At 41.9% G+C, this 25,063-nt stretch overlaps 1 protein-coding gene across 3 annotated transcripts in view; it reads left to right on the forward strand.

Annotated features, from left to right (window-relative positions):
• The window catches only part of SLC30A9 (solute carrier family 30 member 9), a 1,654,027-nt gene that overhangs the window by 415,349 nt on the left and 1,213,615 nt on the right, over positions 1–25,063 (forward strand). For all 3 annotated transcript variants that reach the window (XM_044061511.1, XM_044061513.1, XM_044061512.1), the window contains one exon: positions 9,868–9,930. In XM_044061511.1, the coding sequence (XP_043917446.1) occupies positions 9,868–9,930 (63 nt within the window). The remainder of the gene's footprint in view (positions 1–9,867; positions 9,931–25,063) is intronic.

Consider the following 25,063-nt stretch of genomic DNA (forward strand, 5'->3'; position numbering starts at 1 on the left):
ATGCAGCAACTGATTCCTGTGCTCTCCTATGACAGCACGAGACTGCAAGCTTGTTCTGGAAAATTGCATGCATAACTGTGTCATGCTACTGTGTGAGTAGCCATGCTGCAGAATTTAAGTTGTCAGTATGACACACATTTCTACATCTTGTTCCTTATAAAAGTCACAACATTTTTACAGCAAATTTAGGAGAACGACTGCATCTGCTACTGCCTGTCAGAGAGTGTCGGCTTGCTGCATTAAGAGATGAAGTTAATGTTTTATCTCTTTCTTGGGGAGTGCCTACTGGGTCTCTATCAGGTGCTTTTAAGAAAGTAGGTGCCTGGTATAGCCTGGCTAAAGACATATCCTCAGCTTTGGGCATCTGAATGGGGAACAGATCAGGTGTCTGTCTATGACCTGTAGTGTAGGAACACTGATGACCTCCATACATGAGAAACGCAGGTTAAACAGGATTGCCCTGAATGATATAGTACAGTTTTTTTCATTATTGTTATATTTTATGATGTTCATCATATTGATCAGTTTGGACAAGTTTGTGTACGAAGCCCTTCAGAGCTTTACTGCTGCCAAAGTCTACACTCCTCTGACTGTCAGCTTGTATTTTCCTTTGCTGGGCAGATGAGTTCCCTCTGGGGAAAAACACTTCCATTTGCTTAATTTTGTTGAAGTTGTATTACTTTTGCCTTTAGGAGTGTTATTTTAAAGCAAGGAGTGTTGTGTTTTAACAGACTGTCTCAGGACTAGACTGTAGTTTTAAGCTGAGTGCTAATTTTTTTTTCTGTTAGTTTAAAAGTGGTGTAAAGTAGCTGAAAACATTTTTTTCTGTGGATAAATTGTGTTTATTTTACTTTTGTGAGGCTGGCATAGTGTTTTAAATTGCATTTTACTGTGTTTTTTGTGTCAGAAAAGTAGCTTTTATGGACTGGTAGTGTTTGCCAGCAATTGCCACTTCTCTTACCTGGGAAAATGGTACTTTTTCGGCTTAACCACAGAACAATCTGCTGGTCCTATGGTTTGGGCCTTGTTCAGCTGCAAAAATAAAACAAATTAAGCAAATAACCTTTGTCACCACAGCAAGCTAGCAGTGTGCCTCAGCTGCAGGTGGGTGACTCTGCTGTGGCCATTTGTTGTACGACAGACCACTCCTCTTTTACCCTGGATCCCTCTGGAGTAGCACCTACAGTCGCTGTGGACTGGGGGTTAGCCAGTTCCTCTGCAGTTGTTGGGGTGCCCTCAGTGGGCCAGGGAGAGTCACTGTTGTTGGTCCTGAGAGAGGGAACGGGGAAGATTTCCTTGTCAGAATGTTGTGCCTGTCCATGAGGAAGCTGCTACTGCCATTAGTTACATGGTAGATCCCATTTTTCCTGTCAAAAAGAAAAAAAAAAAATCAAGCATGCATCTACTCCTCCTCACTTTTCTTTGGTTAGGAGTTGTTTAGTGTCTGGATCGAGGTTTAATTCAGGCTTTTGATCCTTCTTGTAAAGTAGATGTTCATCGTGTTACCCTGCTGCAGTCATCACACTTGGGTTATCCTGCTGTCAGGCGATCCCGCAGTCGGCCCGAATTCCAAAGTCTTGGTCCGGTGTCGGTTGCTGTCGTTTCTTCCCTGACGTCAGTGCACCAGGGGTATATGAGAGGCATCCGACGCCATTTTCTCCAGTCTTTCTTGCCGCTCGGTGCCCGAAGCAGAAGCAGTTCGCAAGTGCCGGTCGGCCGACACCTGAGATTTTCAAATAGAGTTTCAGTCCGAAGTCTTCAAAGCTAAGTACCCCGTTGGGGAACCTTTTCTTGCCTCAGTCCGATGTCAGAAAAAGTTAACAACTGCATTTCTTGTGGGAAGCAAATACCTCATAAGGACTTTCATTCTTTTTGTATACCTTGCCTAGGCCCAGACCACGACGTCACTGGTTGTCTGTTTTGTGCTAGGTTCAATAAGCGAACTATAAAGCGACGCTTTGATTTCGCACGTCACTACTTCGGTAGGAAATTTAATTACACTATGCCATCGGAGCAACCGACTACCGGCGTGCATAAAAAACGCAAAGATAAAGATAGGCAGCCTAGATCCAAGCCAGACTCCGAGCCCTCGGCTGGGCCGGTCGCCGGTTCTCCGGTTTTCAGTGAGGCGCCTACGCAGCCCCTGGCTACCGCTGAATTGGATCCCCAGACCGCTTCGGATTCTCCAGCAGAGAGTTCTAGGCCAACGCAGCCATTTTCTTTAGGCCCTACCGATGACATTGCAGTAGGAGAAGCCGGTGCTGTAGAAACACCTTCGGTTTCTGAAGGTGTCTTCAGACCGACTACTCTCACCATAAAATCTTATGCTAAGCTCAAGACTCCTCTAAAACCAAAAAAGACTACACTTCAGTCTCCAGGTCAAGGCCCTATGCCTAAGAAGCAGATGCTTAAAATGGTTGAAGATTTAATTTCTTTGATCAGGGGTTCCCAACCCCCCCGACAAAAGGCCTAGACAAGAGGAGGATTATGCCTCCTCTGATCAAGTGTCTGTTTCCTCAGGCTCCTCTAAGGAACAGGATTACTCCTTTCCCCCTTATGAAGATTCTGATGCTGAGGACTCCATTCCCTCAGCTTCTCCCCCTGAAGATTATTCCTTTGGGGTAACCTTGCATACCATGAGGGAACATTTCCACTGGGAAGGTCAGGACTACTCTGACTCAAAGAAAAGGCTCCGAGAGTTTCTTTTACTCCCCCAGCACAGACCCCTTGCTATCCCCCCAGTTTTAGACATTGTGGATGATGTTTTCTTAGAATCTAGTCTAAATCCAGATTCTCTGCCTCCTGCTCCAGCCAAACCAGATAGATACTATAGAGTGCCTGACTCACACAAATTCCTATACAAAAGCCCTGTTGCTGATCCAGAGACAATCTCCCAGGGTCCCGAAGGGGCTAAAGCTTCTATGGCTAAAAATCCTGTACCCTCTGAAAGGGACTCCAGAGCACTAGATAGGTGGGGGAAGAAGGTTTACACCTCAGCTACTCTAGCTATGAGAGCACTAAATTGTCAATTTCACATGCTTAAATACCAGCAATTCCTAATGTCTCAAATAAAACAAAAGATGGGCACGTACCCTCAACAGTCTGAATTCAAGGAGATGCAGGATCTGTTGCATGCAGCTGAACAGGTGGGCAACCATACTTTACAATGTGGTTTTGATGCCTTGGAAGCATCCTCTAGAGCAGCTGTTACTGGGTCTGTTATACGTAGACATGCTTGGTTAAAGGAACAATCTCTGCCTGATCATGTTAAAGCAAAGTTACTAGATGCACCCTTACAACAGGATGGCTTATTTGGGGTTAAAGCAGAGGAGGTTTTTAAAGAAAATGGAGGATAAGGCGAAATCTATGCAGACGGTCAAAGATTTCTTACAGGTACAGCCCCAACACTTCAGCAGAAATTGGCCAACAAAAAAATTGGTCCTTTCCAGCTTCTGACAGGCCACAGAGGGGGTAAATACAGGGGCCCAAGGGGCAGAGGACAAGCACAAATCCCTTACAAACCTCGCCAGTGGGGCACTGCAACACAGAAGGGAGGAGAAGACAGGCCCCAAACTACTAGAAGACAAACACAATGACTTAATTCTCAAAATACCAAGCAAAACTCTCTTGGCAGCTCCCTTGAGAGGAAAATTAACATTTTTTGCAGACAACTGGCACATCATCACAAAGGACAAATGGGTCCTAGACATTATCTCACAAGGATACAGATTCCATTTTCACACTTTGCCAAGGATAAAAGGAATGCCAAACCTGCCACAAAATCAATGGGCAGAGGCACAAAAACAAATTGCAACTCTCATGGACATGAGAGCCATTCAACTGGTGCCTACACAGGAGCAAGGCCAAGGATTTTACTCGAGGCTCTTTCTAGTCCCCAGAAAGGACAATGCATGGAGACCCATTCTGGACCTTTCAATTCTAAACACCTACTTGCAAGTACCCAAATTCAAGATGCTAACACTACAGCAGCTTCTTCCCATGTTGGGCAAGAAGGCTTGACTAGTAACGTTGGACCTCAAGGAGGCATACCTGCATGTCCCTATCAGACAAAATTGCAGAAGATACCTCCGTTTCATTGCAGGTTCAACCCATTACGAATTCTCTGCACTGCCCTTTGGCTTATCTACTGCACCCAGGGTCTTCACAAAATGCCTGGCACCAGTAATTGCATACTGCAGACAAAGAGTAATTCAAATATACCCATACCTGGACAACTGCCTCATCCAAGCAGAAAGCAAGGACATTCTCTTACAACATCTGGCATTTGTCAAACACCTTCTAAGTTGCCTAGGGTACGCAGTAAACGAAAAGAAATCAAAACTAGTGCCCTCACAAAACATGACATTCCTGGGTGCCAGCTTGAATACAACGGCCCAGATGGCTTATCTCACGCCAGACAAGCAACTACAACTAACTCAATACTTCAAAATAATGGCAACAAAGACCCAACTCCCTGCAAGAAAAATTCTGCAGGCCTTGGGATTCATGGCATCTTGCATACTACTAATACCATTTGCAAAACTACATATGAGGAAATTACAATGATACCTGAAAAGCGTATGGACTCAACACAGCCACAGCTTGGAAACTGATACCTCTCATTCCCTGCCTTCAACAGGAGTTTCTATGGTGGTCACAGGCATGTCACCTCAACAAGGGTCAGCCTTTCACCTTACCCCCAGCCAGGCAAACTATGACAACAGATGCATCGGACTATGCCTGGGGAGCACACATGGCAGGACAGTGCGTTCAAGGCAAATGGACTACAGCTCAAAGATATCTGCACATCAGTCAAAAAGAAATGCTAGCTGTACAGAATGCTCTGACAGCTTTCAAGGACCTCTTACATCCAGGACAACTTATAATGACAGACAATACCACAGTAATGTGGTACATAAACAAGCAAGGGGGCACACACTCCTACCCTCTATACAGGCAGGCAATGACCTTGTGGAACACAGCACTGACTTACCAAGTTCAATTACAAGCACAATTCCTGCCAGGAAGAAAGAACACATTGGCAGTCGACCTAAGCAGAAACATCATGGATCCCCACGAGTGGAAACTGGATCCACAAGTATTTGCAATGATAACTCAAAAATGGGGCCGCCCAGACATAGACCTGTTCGCCAACCCCCACAACTATCAGCTATCAAGATTTTGCACAAGGACATTCCACCATCGAGCTTGGAAAGTGGACGCACTCTCATTCAGTTGGAAAATGTTGACAGTATATGCCTTTCCTCCACTGCCCCTTCTAACAAAGGTGCTACTGAAAGTCAGAATGGAGAGACCACAAATGAATACTCATTGCCCCAGACTGGCCACACCAGCACTGTTACCCACTACTAAGGAACATGGCCCACGGCCCACCATGGATTTTACCACAAATTCCTCATCTGCTCACACAGCAAGACAGCCAGATTCTACACAGCCAGCTCAAGACCTTAAATCTGGCTGCATGGCAAATCACCTAAACAACCAGCCAGCTCCTCTATCACAAGCTGTTATGGATGCCATTGTGGAGGCCAGGAGGCCCAGCACCAGGAAAGCCTACTCAGACAAATGGAAAAGATTTTGCGCCTGGAACCAAGTGAAAGGCCAAAATCCCCTTGAGCCGGACATACCTCAGATTCTACAATATTTTCTCATCTATTAAAATCCACACTTCAGCTATTTCAGCTCACTACAACATGGATCCTCCCTTATTTTCACATCCACTTCTAAGGCAGTATCTCAGAGGGGCCAAAAACATAAGGCCTCCAAGGAGAGCACCCACGCCAACTTGGGACCTCAACTTTCTTCTGGAAAAGCTTACACTACCACCTTTTGAGCCAGCTTTCTCAGCTGATTTAAAGTTTATATCATGGAAAACTGCCCTGCTGCTAGCAATTACTTCAGCCAGAAGTCTCTCAGAGCTACAGGCACTAATGGCAGTGGAGCCTTTCATCTTTTTTCATCAAGACAGAGTCTCTCTACGAACTAACCTCTCCTTTATGCCAAAGGTGGTATCCAGTGTGGCTCTAAATCAAACCATCCATTTACCCACCTTTTTTCCAAATCGACAGAACAAAGGAGAAAGACTCCTGCACTCCTTGGACATTCACAGGTAACTACATTACTACTTGGATAAACCTAAGGCTTTCAGAAAATCTGACCAGCTCTTTGTATCCTATGCTACAGCATCACAAGGAAAGGCTATCTCAAAACAGACCATTTCAAAATGGATAGTACATTGCATACGTTTTTGCTACACCCATCATGGAAAACCAGTTCCTGCTAGCATAAGGCCCCACTCCACCAGGGCAGCTGCTACATCTACAGCCTTCCTCAGGAGGGTGCCAACCAAGGATATTCTGGAAGCTGCAACTTGGAGTTCTGTACACACCTTCACCAAACACTATCACTTACCACTATACTCTAAGTCTAGAGCTGGTTTCGCCACTGCAGTTTTGCAGGGCCTACTAGCCTCTTCTAACCCTGTTTGATTCCACCTCCCATCCTTAGCTTTGGGATTCAACCCAAGTGTGAAGACTGCAGCAGGGTAACACGATGAACATAGTACAGTTTTGTACCTACCATAAATGTAGATGTTCGAGTGTTCACCCTGCTGCAGTCCAGGTTACCCTCCCTCCATCCCCTCTGATCTAACTGAAACTTTCCTATGCCTTTATATCTGATACAACCTTTGTGGTGTATTTGCTTATAGCTGGAGGTATGGTTTTGTTTGTGCTTCACTTTTATTATTCGTACTATGTAGTGACCTCCTATTGGGGGGGTGGGGGCACCTGACATCTGGGGCAAGAAAAATTGTAGAAAATGGTGTTGGATGCCTCTTTTATACCCCTGGTGCACTGACGTCAGGGAAGAAGCGACAGCAACCGACGCCGGACCAAGACTTTGGAATTCGGGCCGACTGCGGGACCGCCTGACGGCAGGATAACCCAAGTGTGATGACTGCAGCAGGGTGAACACTCAAACATCTACATTTATGGTAGGTACAAAACTGTACTTTTATGCCCAAGGTGGTATCTGACATGGCCCTCAACCAGGCCATACACCTACCCAACTTCTTTCCCAGCCAACAAGGGGGAAAGAGTTCTGTACTCGCTAGATGTGCACAGACAACTCAGATACTATCTGGACTGTACTAAACCCTTCAGAAAAACAGACCCAACTGCTTGTCAGCTTTGCCCCCGGGGAAGAGGGGAAGCCCATTTCCAAGCAAACCATTTCCCTATGGATATCGCACTGTATCCATTTCTGCTACAGACTACATGGGAACCCCCCCGAGTCTATTTGCACCTATTCCACTAGGGTAGCCTCCACTTCCACAGCCTTCCTCAGAGGAGTCCCCACCAGGGACATCTTGGAAGCTGCCACCTGGACCTCTGTCCATACCTTTACAAAGCATTACCACCTACCTCTTTTTTCTAAGTCTAGGGCAGGGTTTGCCTCTGCAGGGCTTGCTGACCTATGCCTAGTGCTCTAACCTATCCTTCCACCCCTCTCCTCAGCTTTGGGAATCCTCCCACAGCTGATGACTGCAACAGTGAAACACAAAGAACATAGTTGTGTACACTTACCATAAATGTAGATGTTCGAGTGTATTCGGTGTTTCAGTCCTGGTTTCCCTCCCTCCATCCCCCATGTATCCTCTTCCCTTAGGGGGACATAAGCTTTCCATGGTGGCTTTTAGCCACCAGGGCCACTTTACCTCATTTCCTTGTGCTTCTGATGGGTTAGGGGCAAGAAAAATTGATGTAATGGCATTGTCTGCCTTGCTTTATAGCACTGACAAACTGACGTCAGACTACAGGCAACTGCAGCTGACGCAGAAAAACATTGACTCTGGTATTCAGGCCGGCTGAAGGCTACCACAGCAGGGATAACCCACAAGTGATGACTGCAACAGTGAATATACTCGAACATCTACATTTATGGTAAGTGTACACAACTGTACTTTTTCCTGATAGTCAGCCAGCTGCCCCTAAAAAGGCAGATAGGATGTATAAAGTTCCTCTGTCTTATAAATATTTATGCACTTTTCCCAAACTTCTAAACTTTCCCAGAAGATAGTTTTAGTTGAGCTCACTGCTACTAAGCACTTAATTTCAATCCTACCATTTCTGATAAGATGGGAAAATTATTGATGGGTATGGGGAAAAAGTGTAGACTTCTGCAACTTTGATTTTCAAAATTTTGTGTTGTCAGGCTCATAATGTTAAAGTTTGTTCGGACATATTGTGAAAGTATGAGGAATGTTTTATTTGCAGTTTATTCTTACGAGGAAAAATCTGCTTTAAATAACTTTTTTTCTATTGCACTGGCCACTACTCTTTGTTACGGTGTGTGTATGACTTCTGTTGGTACTTTTTCTAGGACTATAACCACTGGTACTGTTTTGAGGAGGTTTGCATGGCTGCATTCTCAGAAACTCCCAGGTGATGTTAAAATGAGATTTTAAATTCTCCCTTGGATAGAGATTCAGCATTTGGCTCCTCCGCTACAGAGGTGATCAAAAGGTACGATGAAATGGCAAGCTGATCCAAGGAATCTTTTAAGGTTTTTCAGCTCACCTTTTCCAAATTTTCCAAAGGATTTTCTATATCTTTGTTCAGTTTTGGCAAAAAAACAGAATAAACAATCTCAACTACATGCAGGTAAACAGACATTTAAGTGTAAATGGCAAGGGGGTTCTAAAACGAAGACTTAACCCAGAGCCAGATCCATCACTTACGCAACATGCGCATTGATCTAGGGCCCGATGCCACAAAATTTACTTTTTTAATTAAAAAAAGTATATGTACTGTTTTTAAGGGCATTCCTCTTTAAGAATGTGGTCTGTACGGACTTGCACACATTCTGTTGCTTCCTCTTCTTTTTTGCATGTGGAATTTAAATACAAGACATTACTTGCTGCTCTGCAGGGTAGTTACTTTGCACAGGTTCAAACCCTGTACTTCAGTTACAGGATACAAGAGTCTGAATCCTGTACACAAGCTACCAGACAGTTCAAAAAATTATGTTTTTCAGTGCATTTTCAAGGAATCGAGAGTTTCAGTGCATTTTCAAGGAACTGTTAGCTTCAATGGAAGAGAACTTTACTGCTGCTCATGCCAAGTCTGTTTTCAGTGTGCAACTGTTTTGTTTAGCGAATGGTCTTCACTGTTTGTGTATATAATTAGAAAGCAATTTTAGTAGCACAACAGGTAGCATACTTGCTTTTGATACTTTGACATTTCTAAAGGTTATGTGAGGTGTTTGGGGGTCCCTGTGACATCTCCTCTTACATCAGCTAAGTGTGGTAGGCCATATTCAGGCTATGTTGTAAGGATGCCTTTGTCAGTGTCTATTCTTTCTGGAGGGGAAAGAAAATGGGAACTTTACAAGCCTGAAATAGTAAATGGTCTGTTTCTGACCTTGTTTTCCCAACATGGAGCTGAAAGTTTATGGCTGAATTGATCCAGATGCCAAGGTATTTTAAGGTAGTAGTAGCTGCAGTCATGGGATGGGCAAACTAGGAGGCTCTGGGGGTAAGTGCAGTTAAGTACTCTGCCTTGTATCCCAGCATGCTTCAGCAGGATGTGCGAACATCCCTGAGTGTGGAGTTTTGCAGACAAAAATGCCAGATTCTGAAAGAATAGAGAACTAATACCTACTGAAGAACTCGCCAAGATGGTACATCTCCTAGATCAGCTTGTATGTCAAGAATGTATTTGTTGTTTTCTGGTAATGTTTTGCAAGTGCAGCATGGCATTGCCTTATTGTTTAAGTGCACCATAATGATTTTAGATGGTAGCTGTGACTTGCAAAATCATGTAATTTTCTTTTTCTTTTACTTAGCTCCTGGTCCTAGTGTCAAGAGTCCAGTTGCATCTTCCACTGCTGCACCCATCCATGTAAGAGGTAAACAGTTTTAATCCACTTGTTTACTTGTATCCTTATGCAGAGCTGTGTGAGTTAGGAAATAAGAAATGTAGTTAATAACAGGGGTCATTTAGATTGTCATTTTGTTGTATGTGCATGTACTGTTGAATTTAGAGCATCTCTACAGACATTGATCTAGACCATTCAAAATATAAACATGTGGCTGGTTACATCCACTGGCATCTGTATGGTCATCTTAATCTATTAACTTCCCAGTTTCCTGTGCATTTGGTTCTTGACATGAAATTGCTCCTGGATTGGCATCTGTAGAATCTTGTCTGTATTCCTTGCCTTGGTTGTTGTTGTGCCTTTCGGCTTTTCCCGGTTAGGGGTCACCACAGTGGAACTCCAGTCCGCTAATGATTGGTAGTATATTTTTACATGCCGAGTTGCCGGCCCTGATGCACAACCTTCAACGAAGGTACACACATTTACGCATGTCTCCACACAGAAGATGCTCTAGCTGAGAATCGAACAGGACAGCGTCTTACCGTGAGGCGACAACGCTACCGCAGCACCACTTGGTACATTTTTAAAAAAGTTATTTTAAGTAAGTTAAATGTGTTAATAAGCATTACATTGCATTCTTTCCAGCACATAACATGGATTTGTTGCAAAATACAGAACTTCAGTCTTATGGACTGTTGTGACACAGAACTAACCAGCATGTTCATAGGTTCATAGGTAGGTACTAGGCTATCTGCCCGAGGGCATTTATAAGCCTAGTCAGAGTGTGTCAGCTTTCGCCACCCCATTGATTAATTAACTGAGCCTCTGTCAAGAAGAGCTAATGGAGTGATCCCAGGGGTGTATTTTCTGTTACCCATCCACTCGTCAAGGTTTCTCTTGAAGAGTGTTAGTGTTTGTATAGTGTTTCTGTGAACAGTTCCACATAGGTAGTGACGTTCTCAGGGTGTAGGGAACCTTGGCATTTTGCCAGTTCATCACTTAATAGTAGCAAGTTAGCTTAGAGTTGTTATTGAATGTGTCAGGATTAGCTGGAGTCGTGGGTTTTATTTTTACTTCAGATGAGACCATTTAGTCTGACCTTAACAGTGAGGACATTACACTATTGGGTGTGAAGCACGGTCCCATATTAGTGAGGACCATATCCAGTAAAGGTTCATAGATTTCAGAGAATTTCTTACAGCTAATGCTTTCACTGACCAGATAAAGATCTCTGATTTTTTGATTTATAGACTTTTAGTTTAGCAGCTGCATTAGATCTGTGAAACTTTCCATTTGTTTGAGAATTAACTTGCGAGTACAACTATAAGGGTGAGAAACAAGTGACTTTTTTACAAAAATATGTTTTTGGATTGTAGCTGTCTAAGATTAGTAGATAGCAGAAGTATTGCTAGGGTGGGGCAAAGGGGACAGCTGCATGCCAATCAATCGGAAGTGCAGTACAGGCATTCCTTTCTGTACTAGTACAGAAAAGCACTTCATTGCTTCATGTTGGCAGAATAAATTGTAGCAAGCCGCTTGCTACAAATGTAGGAAGTGGTTAGCTACAGTCTTAAAAAGTCAAAAGAGGAGGTTTTTTTTTCTTTTTGTTTGGACCTTTTTTTTTATTTTGTTACAGTTGAGGAGAGCAGGCAGCTACAGCTCTAGTAGACAAGACACCAAGAGTCACACTACTGCTTTCAAGTTGTGGTTTCATTAGGGGACATCAGGAGCTAAAGTATAAGAATAAGGGAAAAATAAAACTTAAACAAGTGTTATTTTTTCTCCACAAGAGAATTTTTATGTTTAATTCATGTATGGAACACTGCCAGATTTTGTATCATCACTATCCTGAAAGTTAGCAAATTTTAAAGCTATCATTGGTAGGTTGTGTATCCTGAATGTCATTACAGTAAGAATAAAGTGCTAGAAATGTACACCTGACAACTGAGCAGTGGTTATTTAATTGCAGAGATCAGGAAGTCAAATTAACCTTATGGAGTAGAATGATGACCTTTCTGGTTATAGATGTCAGGATGTGTATTCACTGTGCAGATCTCATGGAATTGACTGTGCCCAGACACACCCCCTAGAGTGAACTAATAAAATTTAATTTAGAATTACCCAGAAACTGAAGCATAAAAAATGAGCTTCAGTAAATGCATTGAGCTAGGATCTGCAGTGTCATGCATGCATTCAGGTCACTGCACCACAGGTACCGTATGATTCTATCATAGCTCATGTGGATGTGAATGACCAGAGGCATAGCTCACTGGACTGTATGAAAGGAGACTTTATGGATGTCTCTGAATATGTGTCACAGACTGGTACATGCCTTGCACTGACAGCATTCTACCTTCACCAAGGATGATGCCACAGTATGAACAAATAATATTGAGTTTAGTAATTGGCTTACTTTCTGTTGTCATGCCAGGAGAATCCAGTAGCTATCAATATAGGAGGACATGGTTAGTACTCCACTTTGCTTTGCCAGTGATGGTCTGCACCTGTCTCCCTGGGCTTTTGGATATTGGCTAAACCTCTATCCATTCCCTCACTGGTGAAGTTGGACCACAAAGCTGTCTCCCTTGAAATAAAATTCAACCTGAACAACCCAACTAAACCTGTAACAGTGAGGAGCAATATCTAAAGCAAACTACATCCTTTTTAAGTAAGTCAAAATTCACAGCTCCCCTATAACCCAAGAACACAGCCACCTATGCTGAACTATTTAGAGAAACCCTGTACAAACATGTAAATGACTGCACTGAGGCTACCATATCTACCACAAGTAAGTCCAAATCTAACACCAAAAAAGTCCACACTTGTGGAATCCTTAGCCTTAACAGACTATATAATAAAAAAAATGTAGTGGCCAAAGTCAGAAAGAGCAACTCTCATTGAGATGAGCTCACTGATTCAACTAAATAAGAAACTATGAGGTCTAATATAGTCCAGCAAAGTCAGGATAATCTCCCAGACTAAGGACAGTCAAAAATCCTTCTTCAGCTGCATCAGGAATCTTAAAAGTAATACTCAACAGTGTGCAGAACTTCTGGTAATTGACACAACCTTCACTGACCAAGGTGACATAGCACATCTACTAGCTAATAAATTTAGCACTGACTTCACCCCTCACTACCCCGTCAGTTCCTTTCTTGCATATCCCCCCTATCAATTGTGAGCAAGTCCTGGACGTGCTTGTTATGGCCAAAGACACTGTTTCAGTGGGTCCCAGCAATATCTCTGCTTTCCTCCTAAATAGATGACCTTGCGGGATTACTTGAGTCACTCTTCAACTACAACTTCAAAACAGGTTACATGTCAGGTGAATGGAGAGCTGCAACAATCATCCCTCTTCATAGGGGGTGGCCCATCAACTGACCCCAAGAACTACAGACCCATCAGTCTGACAAGTCTAATATGCAAAGCCATGGAATGAATTATCATGGAAATGATCAACAAGGGCATTGGTAACTTATGTACACTGGACCCATCCCAGTTTGGCTTTATTAAAGGAAGATCTTACCTACTTAACCTGGTAGACTTCTTTGAGAGTATTACTATGGCTATAGATAAGGAGAAAATGGTGCATACTGCTTACGTTGACAAGACATTCGATACAATACCAGACTCTGGTATTGTTGACAAACTTTCGGAACTAGGCATAAATCCCTACATAACTTTCTGGATTGCCATCTAGCTCACAAATAGGATCTAAGAAGTCAGTATTGGGGAGACCACCTCCACCAAGAGACTGGTCACCAGTGATGTACCCCAGGGATCTGTGTTGGCCCTGCTCCTGTTTGGTATCTACTTCTCAGAAGTCAAGGCTAATGTCAAAGGCCTCTGGTCACCAAATTTGAAGATTACTGTAAATTGGGAGCTGTCAGAGAGTCCTTCCACGATACCAGCATTCTACAGGAGGGTCTAACACAAATGACTAGTGTGAAAGCCACAGATTAAAACTCAATGCAAAGAAATGCTTTATAGTGCCTTTTGGGAAAGTGACCACCCAAGCTAATTACTTCATCAATAAAACACTCCTAAATGTTGACATGATAGTTAGGGATCTGGGAACATATGTAGGCAGTAATCTGGCATTCAACCAGCATGTAAGCCAAGATGGTAAGAAAATCATTCTAAGTAGCCCAGCTCATAAAGAAGATTATGGCATCCAGATCAAAGGAAGTAATACCATTCTACTTAGTCCTTATGATACTCATAATTGAGTACAGTGCCCCTTTTGAAATGTACCTATCAGGCACTTGTAACATTTAGAACGCCCTCAAGGGTTCCTCACCAGGAGAATCCAGAGTATGAATATCGAGTCTTACACAGATTGTCTTAGGGTCCTGTCTGTGCACTCAGTCTCCTATAGGTTACAGAGAGGCAGTCTGTGCCTAGCATAAAAGGCATCCTCTCATCCAGCTCTGATGGATCTATTGTACATCCACAAGGCAAACAACAACAGAAACACTAGATCCAAGGACCTGGATTTCATCTGCAACATAAATAGAACCTGCTGGAGGGACTGATATGTGATTCAAAGGATCACTGCACTAGGGAATAAGCTCCCCATCTATGTGAAGCAGAGTTCCTCCCTGATCCTGTTCAGAAGAAACCTTGACCATTAGATGGGAAATTGCAAATTCACTCCTGGTCTGGTCACCATGCCTCTGGTGGACAGTGGTCAACAGTAAGTAATTTAATGTCTACCCCCCCCCCCCCCACACACACACATACACACACACATACATCTAGCCCTTAGCCACCTCTTTAATAACATAGCCCACCATATGGGCATCCAAGGAACCCGGGGACTAAACTGGGTTAGGTTGCATAGCTAGGCTTGTAAAGATCCTGGTGGTCATTAGCCCAGTATGAACCTATGAGACAATGCATCCATCCTCAACCCGTTTTTCCCATTTTACACATGGGGTCGGGGTGTCACTTCTGTAGTCAAGCAAATGAGGCTTGGGAACAGCTGAAGTTCACATGTTGTAAGAGTTTGACATTGGAAATATAGAATGGAGTTGTCTAAAGTAAGTAAGCACTCACTCATTTTGGCTGATGAAGATTTGGTGAAATAAATGGTGCAGTGTTTAGTCCGAGTTTGTGGAGGGAGAGAGGGAGGCTGAAACAGAAAAAGGAGAGAGGACTTTAAGGGTGGAGAAACAGAGGTACAGATTTTAAAGAATCCGAGAATAGAATGGTGCAGTTGAGAGTTATCAAATAAATAATATCTGGCATTGTGCATCTTTCTCCCTTGCAACCAAGTTGGATCACATTGCCAAAGCCAGAGGGATCAAATGCTCAGGCCAGAACAGAGCAAATCAAAACCATAACTCACTTTTCCTGGTAGGTGATGTTTCTATTTCCCACTGTAATGTCATATAGTTTTCATTTTCATTTTCTGTTTTATGTAGTGCAGTCACTGAACGTGCAGTTATCTGCTGCTCAGAAATTGCATGATGGAAGTGAAGCAGTGTAAATTAACTGGTTTATAAGTTACTAGGCAGCCGTCAGATAACACCTGTATTTGATGATTTTTTTTTTTTTTGTTTAGTAGGCTTCACTTGTGTTATATAAATCTATATGGAGACGAGGCCTTTGTTTTAGACAGGTCTCACACTGAGGCACTAAACTTTCCAGCAGGGGAAGTGACACTTCTGCTGGAATATTTGTTACTTATATTTGCTTACTGGGGTAGCACACTGATCATTATTGACAAATTTCAGACTTCTCAGTGGCAATGCAAAACATTTCACTAAAAATACTGAAATTAAGCAATAACAGCGTAGTACAGACTAATTATGTAAAAAGTGTGTGTGTGTGTGTATATATATATATATATATATATATATATATATATATATATATATATATATATATATGGATCCCTATCACAACACCGACATGCCACAAACCAGACACTCAAAACAACGACACCAAAACACCGAAAACGCACAAAGCCGACAACTCACAAAACCGAACACCATAACACCGACACCCAAAACACCGACACACTAAACGTAAACTACACATAACACCCAACTATACATGCACTAACCCTAACCCAAACCCTAACCCTAAGGTCCGAAACTACCGCACTTACCCTACCGCACCCTAACCTAACTCACTTAACCCGCCACTAAACCTACATTCCGTCACTATCGCACTTACCCTACCCGCACCTAACCCTAACTCACTTAACCCGCCACTACACCTAAAGTCCGTCACTATCGTGACACTTACCTTACCGCACCCTAAGTCTGACACTACCGCGACACTCACCTTTCCGCACCTAACCCTAAATCCCACACTATCTCACACTTACCTGTCCACTCCCTAACACTAAATCCCTCACTACCACACACTTACCTGTCCGCTCCCTAATGCTAAATCCCTCACTATCGCACACTTACCGACTTGCGTTCACACGTTGCCCATGTCGGTGTTTCGGCTGTCGGGATTTCACCTTGTCGATCATCTGTCTCGTCGGTCTTCTCGAGTCGGTCTTCTTAGCGTCGGTGTTTCGGCGTGTCAATGAAGTCAAGGGGACCCATATATATATATATATATATATATATATATATATATATATATATACACACACATATACATTCTGGTGAACAAATGCAGTGCAGTGTACAATCCAGCAGTGTGTAATGTGTAATATATAGATTTGTTTCTAAAGTGAGTCAGTCTTTAATAAACCTTGAGTAAGTCTTGAGAGAGGAGAAGAGTCATGGAAAGGAAATAGGTTAGGTGAATATGTCCTTCATTGAAATAGGAACATTTGGCTCGGATGAGGAAGTACGTTGTGAATTGCATTTTGAATTTGGAATAAATGTTGATTTCCTTTATGTCGATGGAGACAGCTTGACAAATAATAGGTGCCTGGGAGGATTAAGTATGTGCAGTGTGTGGACTTTGGTTCTAGGGATAATGAGAATTGGTGTGGTTTGTGAGTAGTGTCTCAGGTTGTATGAGGAGTTTTTTTTCCTTGAAGTAAAGCTGCAGGGGGAGTAAGTGTGTGGAGTAGTTTGTGGTGTAGAAATCCTAAAAGTAAGTTAGTTAGTTAGTTGTTTTATTAATAGACAGTTTGCTTTTCCTAGGATGATACAGTGATGCTCACTGAGAGGTGAGTCTGTATTGAATCAGTAGGTACTGTTAGAGATAGTCTGGAGTGTGGTAATGTTTTTCTTGGAGGCAGAACCAACAATTGGATGATGATACTAATACAGGATTACTTCACAGCATGGGGCATGGGTTATAGTAAGCATTACATCCAAAATATGTGCAAATTTGCCTTGTTTTACAGCTGTACAAAATTAACAGCAAATGTCTCAAAATTGACTGCACTCCAGGCAAGTGAAATATTATTTGGGTTCACAAAAAACAGCAGATTTGATTGGTGAGTATACTTTCCTCCATCAGATGCAGGGGTGTGAGTCATTATGACAATTTTGTAAAATATGTGCAGTTTTTCCTCATTTGCCAGCTGTACAGAATTAACAGTAAATGAGTAAATAATGCCAGCACTCCAAGGAAGTAAAATATTATTTGGGGTCACAAAAAAAAATGGAAGCTTGATTTCATTTACCTTCCATCAGTGCATAACAACTCAAAACTACCAGATTGACTTAAATAACTTTACCACAGTCATGGGATCTTACATTATTGAAGGACCAAATTTATAAAAGGTGATGTCAGACAGAATATGAACAATATTTCTTTCTGCAATCCCACACAACATATATTGACATTTTTATACATCATACTTTATAATCACATTTTAATGAAATGCCCACTAGTATATAAACATAACCAACAAATAAATTGGTGCCATATCAACTTTATTGCAAGTAAGTGGTGTGCTAACATAGGGATAGAAAGCCGGGAAAACTAACATTCTAAACTTGGTAGAAGTCTAAATATATTTAAAATACTTAGGTGATTAAAAAGCATAAGTCAAAATGGATGATAATGCTCAAATGAGTACAGTCCATTATTGTTCCTTGGTAATTAATATTTTCTTGCACACATCAGCTTGCACTATCCTTGTTATTCTGATAAATAAAAATTGGGCATTGACATGAAATGTAGTGTGTCAATAAAGGGCATTTGCATCATGCTTTCAACATATACAAGTCAAATGTCCACTTACCCTACTGTTTAATGTACATGACTTTTGACCAAAATAAAATGTCTCACATTTATACTTTTAGATAAAGAACACCCTGAGTGGTGCACGTAATTGTTGACCTCACTTCAAAGGTCTCTGTTCAAACAAAACCTTTTCTACAGTGTATTTATAAAATTTCCAATTTCCACAACTCACATGGCTCTTAAAGGTGGGTATGCTGCTCCAAGTTAAACCTTCAATTTTATATTGACGAAATTATTGCTTGAGTTTTGCCCTTCTATTCATAATCAGCAACCCTCTTTTTTTTCCATTTTCTATATGGAGTAGGGGTGTCGTGTCAACTGTTGCCATCTCTCTCCCTATTCAGCAACCACTCTCCTATTTTCTTTGACACTCACATTTGACTAACAGGTCTTCTGTCATACAGTCTACCCACTTGTTTGCTGGATGCCCTCATTTCCTCTTGCTTTCTTCCTGTCTGTTACAAATGTCTTCTGTTTTTCTGCACATATGCCCAACTCCCATAATCAGTTCTCTTTGACCTTTCCTGCAATTAGAGCTACTTTGGCTGCTGCTTTGTTCTCATTTCTTCATCTGTCCCACAGTGTGTATCCTGACACTTCTCAGGCCCTTCATTTCCATCACCTGTAGCTTCCTCAACTGCTCTGCCTTTAATACCCAGCTTTCCGTACCATACAGTAGTACTGGTCCCACCACTGTTTTGTACACCTTACTTTCCAGCTTCTTTGGCATTCCTCTGTCATACACTATACCTGACGCACTGTGCCAATTGGCTGCTGCCCCTTTGGGTCTAGCTTTGGCCTCTTCATTCTGGCTTCTCTTCTCCTCAACCACTCCTCCAAGATACTTGAAGCTGTTAAGTTTTCCACTATTTTCCATTTTTTCTCAATTCTCATCATCTTCTGATTTCTCCCATTTCCTGCCATTACAATTGTCTTATCTGTACTTAGTTTCATCCCATGTGTCTTTAGTAAAGGATAGGGAAATGGAATGCCAAACTGAAGTTCTTGCTCAGAGTCTGCCATACATTGTCTGCATATATAGCAACTTTGTTGATCTGTCCCCTCAGACCTGTTTGAGAATGTAGTCCATCACCAGTATTAACAGCAGTAGGCTCAGAGCTGAACTCTGATGCACACCTACTCCCACTGGAAATCCCTATGCGAGACTAAACACTGTTCATACTGGAGTCATTGGGTCCTTGTATATGGCTTGCACTAGTTCTACCAATTTTCTGTGACTTTGAACCACTGCAGGACTGACCAAATCAGCTTTCTTGGGACCTTGTCATATGCTTTCTCCAAGTCTAGGAATGCTCAGTTGATCTTTTTCCTCAACTCAAACTTTTTCTGAAGTATCTGTCTAACTGCAAACATTGGTCAGCTGTGGTGTATCCTGATCTGAATCTGAACTGCTCATCTCCCATCTTACTTTCTCCATGTATTTATCAAGCACCCTTTCCAGAACGTTCATGTAACGTGATAGTTCTGATACCTCTGTACTGCCCACAGTTGTGAATGTCCCTTTGTTCTTGAACACTCACACTAGTATGCGTATTCTCCAGGTATTTGGGATATGCCTCAGTCTCTATACTGGTGTGAGGACCATCTGGAGCCATTTCTTCCCCGTTTCACCTAACATCTTTATCATATCTGCTGTGACCTCCGCTGAGCTTGCTGCTTTCCCTGACTTCATTTTCCTCGTCTCTCGTCGTAGGCTGTGACTGGGGCAGTACAGCTTCTGTGAGGATTTCTTCATTCAGAAGCTGCTGAAAGTACTTCTTCCATCTGCCTTTGATGTCCAGTGAACTGGGGAGTAAGTTGTTGCTGGCATCCCTGCTGAAAGGTGTCTGTTTTTTTATCTTTCTATCTGTCATGCACCCGGATATAGTTTCTTTGTGCCATCTACTGAGTCACCTTCCAGAAGCTTGTAGAGTGCCTGTGATGCCTTGTTCTTTGCTATTACAGCACCTTTGTTAGCCAGCAAGTATTCCTACCTAGCCTGGTCTGTCTTTTCTATCTCCCACTTTTTCCTGCACTCCTTCTTGCTTTTGATGACTTCCTGGTCTTCTACATTCCACTACCAGCTTTCCTTATGTACCTTATTGTCATACCTGGCTCAGTCACATATCTGTTCTGTAGTCCTCACACATGCTGTTTTTAAGGAGCTGCCGTTCTTCTTCAGTTCCACCTATTTCCTATTCTTCTTGAGGTGCTAGAGCCCTGAGAAATTCCTTGAACTGTTGAGCTTTCTCTCCAGTTAAGTTCCAGTTCTTCAGCCTTGTCTCTGACCTTAGAGCCTTCTATGACCACTGCTTGTAAGTGATTGTGGCAACCAGTGTTTTATGCTGCGGACAAATAAAAAACATTTCCAACAAGTGAAACCAAGAAAAAACACACAGCTGAAGTCCACGTACGTACTTTACTGCATAAAAGTAATGAAAACAACAAATGTAAGCGCTTTCGTAAGGCATCAATAACCAAACTTCCTCAGACAAATTACCCTACAAGTGTTCAACATTATATACAAAAGGCACACCCCCTTAATTGTTAAATTAGTCCCAATTGATAATCACATTAAATATAATAAAAACAGCATTCAAAATATGCTCCAACACACAGGAATCAAATATTACACTTTCCATATGATAAGTAACCTGATAAAAATAATCATAAAATAATACAATATATATATATATATATCTATATCTATACATTTTTTACCCTGTTCACGTATAACTAAAAAAATTATCTGTCCATCACTCTTAATTTCAATTTACTGGAAATGTTTATAGCCTCATTAAGACCCAGGGGTGAGTGGGCTTTAAGAGAAACCTGCCAACAGGTTTCTCTTTCTGTCCTTTGAGGAACATCATTTCAAACAAATGTTGTGAGTAGCCATGGGTTCACCCTGCGGCCCTCTTTTTGCAAATATAGTTATTGCATGGTGGGAAAAAATGTTACCCTTTTCCCCCCTCTATATATTTTGCCAACATTGCATTATATTTAAGGTATTTGGATGATATATTTATTGTTTGGAAGGGGTCTAGGGAGAGTATTTTGGAATTTATGGATTATGTTAATAGGAATACTACATTTTTGAAATTTACACATACTTATGACTCAACCAAGATACCTTACCTAGATGTTTTGTTACACAAAATCGAGGACGGTAGGTTAAAATCAGCAATATACAGAAAACCAACGTATTCTAACAGTATTTTGCATTTCAGTAGTAATCACCCTATGCATGTCAAACGTGGCATAATAAAAGGGCAATTAGTAAGAGCTGCCCAAATGGTGTCCAAGTATTTAGATTTTTTGGAGGAATGTGATTTTATGTGTCAAATGTTCATGGATAGGGGGTATTCGTGTAATTTATTTGGCACCATCAAGAAGGGGGTGATTGATAAACGTACAAAAGGGTTTTATAAACCTAAATTTGGGACAGTCCCCTGGATTTGGCAGGTGTAGGGATTGGCCCAGACATGGTAAGTAATGTGACCCAATTGGGAAGGAATGGCATAACAGCCAGGGTACCTAGGTTGGGTGAGGAACCCTTATGCCCATTTGTATCCACCTTTTCTAATGACATGTTTTTTGATGCAGGATATAGTTAATAAGAACTGGTCTATCCTAACTAGTGAACTATCCATGGGGGCTACCCTTGGTGTACGCCCTGAATTTGTCTTTAGGAGAGGTAAAAATATGAAAAACATATTGGAAAAAGCCAAGGGCGTGTTTACACAAGGAAGGATGGCACCTTCTGGTATGTCGCCAGTGTAGTCCTATTTTAGTTACATCCAAAGTTGGCATAAGTAATAGGGAGATTTATATTAAAGGCAAATTCAGTTGTTACACTCAGGGGGTGGTATACGCAGCTGTGTGTTCCCAATGTCCAAGTTTTTATTTGGGGGAAAACCCAACAGAAATGTGTATATACGAGCACCTATATGAGATTCATCAGTGTGCCAACAGAAATGCCTTTTTTAGACATATTAAGACATTGACAGACCATGTATTTAAATTTGTGGTCTTGCAGCAGGTTAAACGAGGGGATGGGGGGCCCCTGGAAGTTGTTTTTGGAAGAAAGAGAAACCTGGTGGCAGGTTTCTCTTAATGCCCACTCACCCCCGGGTCTTAATGAGGCTATAACCATTTCCAGTAAATTGAAATTAAGAGTGTTGGACAGATAACTTTTTTAGTTATATGTGAACAGGGTAAAACAATTTATATATATACATATATATGTATTATTTTATGATTATCAGGTTACTTATCATATGGAAAGTGTAATGTTTGATTCCTGGTGCATATTTTGAATGCTGTTTTTATTATATTTAATGTGATTATCAATTGGGATTAATTTAACAATTAAGGGGGTGTGCCTTTTGTATATAATGTTGAGCACTTGTAGAGGACGTTTGGTTATTGATGCCTTACGAAAGGGCTTACATTTGTTGCGTTTTCATTATTTTTATGCAGTAAAGTACCTGCATGGACTTCGGCTGTGTGGTTTTTCTTAGTTTTATTGGTTTATGCTGTGGCCTGACCGTTTGACTTGGGATGACTTTGCAATCACTGGTTTTAATCCATTGCCCTTTCCTTACAAGGAGAAAGTCTACCTGAGTTGCACTTTGGCCACTTTTGTATGTGATCTTGTGACACTCCCTCTCTCTGTCTCTCTTTTCTTGCTGAACCATATGTTGTCTACTATCAAGCCGTTTGACAGTCAGAATGGCTTCTTCTTCTTTATTCTAGTTGCCCCACCCATGTGGGCCCAGCTGTCTTCATGTCCTTTTCTGTCTGTCCCAATATGTGCATTTGTGTCACCCATTATCAGGACAAATTTATGTTGTGTTTTTTTTCTAGTAGGTCTTGACAACTGCTGTCTGAATGCACTCTGTTCTTTACTGTCACAACCCTGCTGTCGGACATAGGCTGATTTATTTATTTATTTTACATTTGTTTACTGGGATAATCTGATTGGACGCAGGTCCATTTATGACAGAGGCTCGGGGAGAAAAGCTCCACACTGAGATTAACAATCAAACAAGAATAGTACAAGCTAACATATAACAACAGTAAGTGAGATAAATTACAGATATGAAATGTCCCATAAAATCCAATCTGTACTACAAGCATAAACCAGCAATATATAGATTATGAGTACTGCCCTATCATTAAACTGGAGTCTGATTGCCATGAGCCTCTCACTAATTCTGACATACCTCACTCCCTTCTAAAGCCGCTCCCTCATCATAATTCCCACACCATTTCTAGTCTGTACTCCTCCTGAGTAGTAGACTCTGGATCCCAAGCAAAGTGGCTTTGCTGCACTGCCCTTCCATCTCATCTCCTGGATACATAGAATGTCCAGTCTCCTCCACTCACATCATCCACTTGCAAGCTCCATCCTGTCTGTGAACCTACATTGAGTACAGAATTCTTAATTTATGCTTGGCAGGTTGATTGATTTTATGTCCAGGTTTTGCTCAGTAGAGCAATCCCAGGTAATCCAAGCTGGGCAACTGGACACCATCTGACAAGTAGCCTGTTGTCCCAGGGCAACTAGGCTTTATGGTAGACGCACATTGGCTAATAGTGGTGCACAAACCCCTCCCACCATTAGCATGGATCCCTGATGTAAGTCAGAGTAGGCCGGTCCTCAACCCACTTAGCACCGGCAAATACTCATGCCCATTTGGTGACATTATTCAGCATGACCATATCACCTAGAGACATCATTTTACACTGTCAAGTGGCTAGCCCTGCCACGGCACTCAGTCTGTGATCCATGTTCTCTTATCTTTAGGATACTGCACACCACAGTAGGTGCCCAAAGCGGTTGGTCTGTACAACTCTTCCCCCTATAGGGCACCATCTAGAGTCTGTGCTGCTGCTGCCCCCAGCTTCATTTTTGGGTGAGTTTGAGGTGGAAACACTCTGCTTGTTTTTTCATAGGTGGGAGGAACCCCACAGAGACATAGGGAGAATATGCAAATTCCAAACAGACATTGGCCTGGAGGTCGAGATTGATCCTTGTACATAGGAGGTGAAGACCTTAACCATTATGCCAACTGCCAAAAGCATTTAGATTCTTGTATTGGAAGGACATCCATGCTCCTTTCTATTTCACTGTTACAGCATTCTTTACATTAGGGATCCCCTACCAAGAGCAGCCTGATGTCCAGCCCGTGCACCAAAGACTTTAGGTTGCCTTAAGGTACGCCATACATCACACGTATGCTTTTTGCATAGGATAGGGCATAAAGGTGATGTCCGGACATATCTTCTTCAGAACTTTGCTGCCAGTCCGAATACCATCACTTGATCGTTGACCTGAATGCCCGTTCTTTTTCTGGTTCACCTAGCTGTTACAGATAAGTGCCCAGTTGAGGTTTTTTTTTTACATATCAGTTTTATTGTTGCTTGTAGGGTTTCATGTCATCCAGGAAGGGTAAATGCCAGTGTGAGAGAGATTCCCCATAAAGACTGCAGAGACCAGTGTCATCTCCTTCTGCTGGTAGGATTGCATCGTTACTATTAAAGGTCTAGGTTGCTTTCTCATAGCCAGGTTTGGAGCATACACACAATGTGCCTTTTCTACTAACCACTCCTGCTATGGAATACCAGTCCAGTTGCTTATTTCTGCTTTCATAAAATTAGTACAGTCCTTTTGTTCCAGCTTCTCTGGTACAGCTGAAAATCTCAGGTTTTCCCTATGTGCTTTGTCCTTTAATTCTATTATTTTTTGAAACATTTCTTCTTGAGCAGTCTCATATTCAGCCAGCCTTTTAATTTCAACCTCTGATTTTTTTTTTCAGTTTTATCACGTCATCTGAATATCTGTTTAAAGCTTCTTTCATTTTTTCCAGCCTTTTATTGTTTGAGTTGATGTACTCCATCAGTGTTTTGTTTAATTTAAACAAGTCTGTATGCAGTTGTCTTGTACTTTCCTCTAGGTTACTGGAAGTCATGTTTGGAGGTTGCA

The sequence above is a fragment of the Protopterus annectens genome, chromosome 2.part0 (assembly GCF_019279795.1).
Source record: "Protopterus annectens isolate FY-2018-M chromosome 2.part0, PAN1.0, whole genome shotgun sequence".
In the NCBI taxonomy this organism is placed as follows: Eukaryota; Metazoa; Chordata; order Ceratodontiformes; family Protopteridae; genus Protopterus; species Protopterus annectens.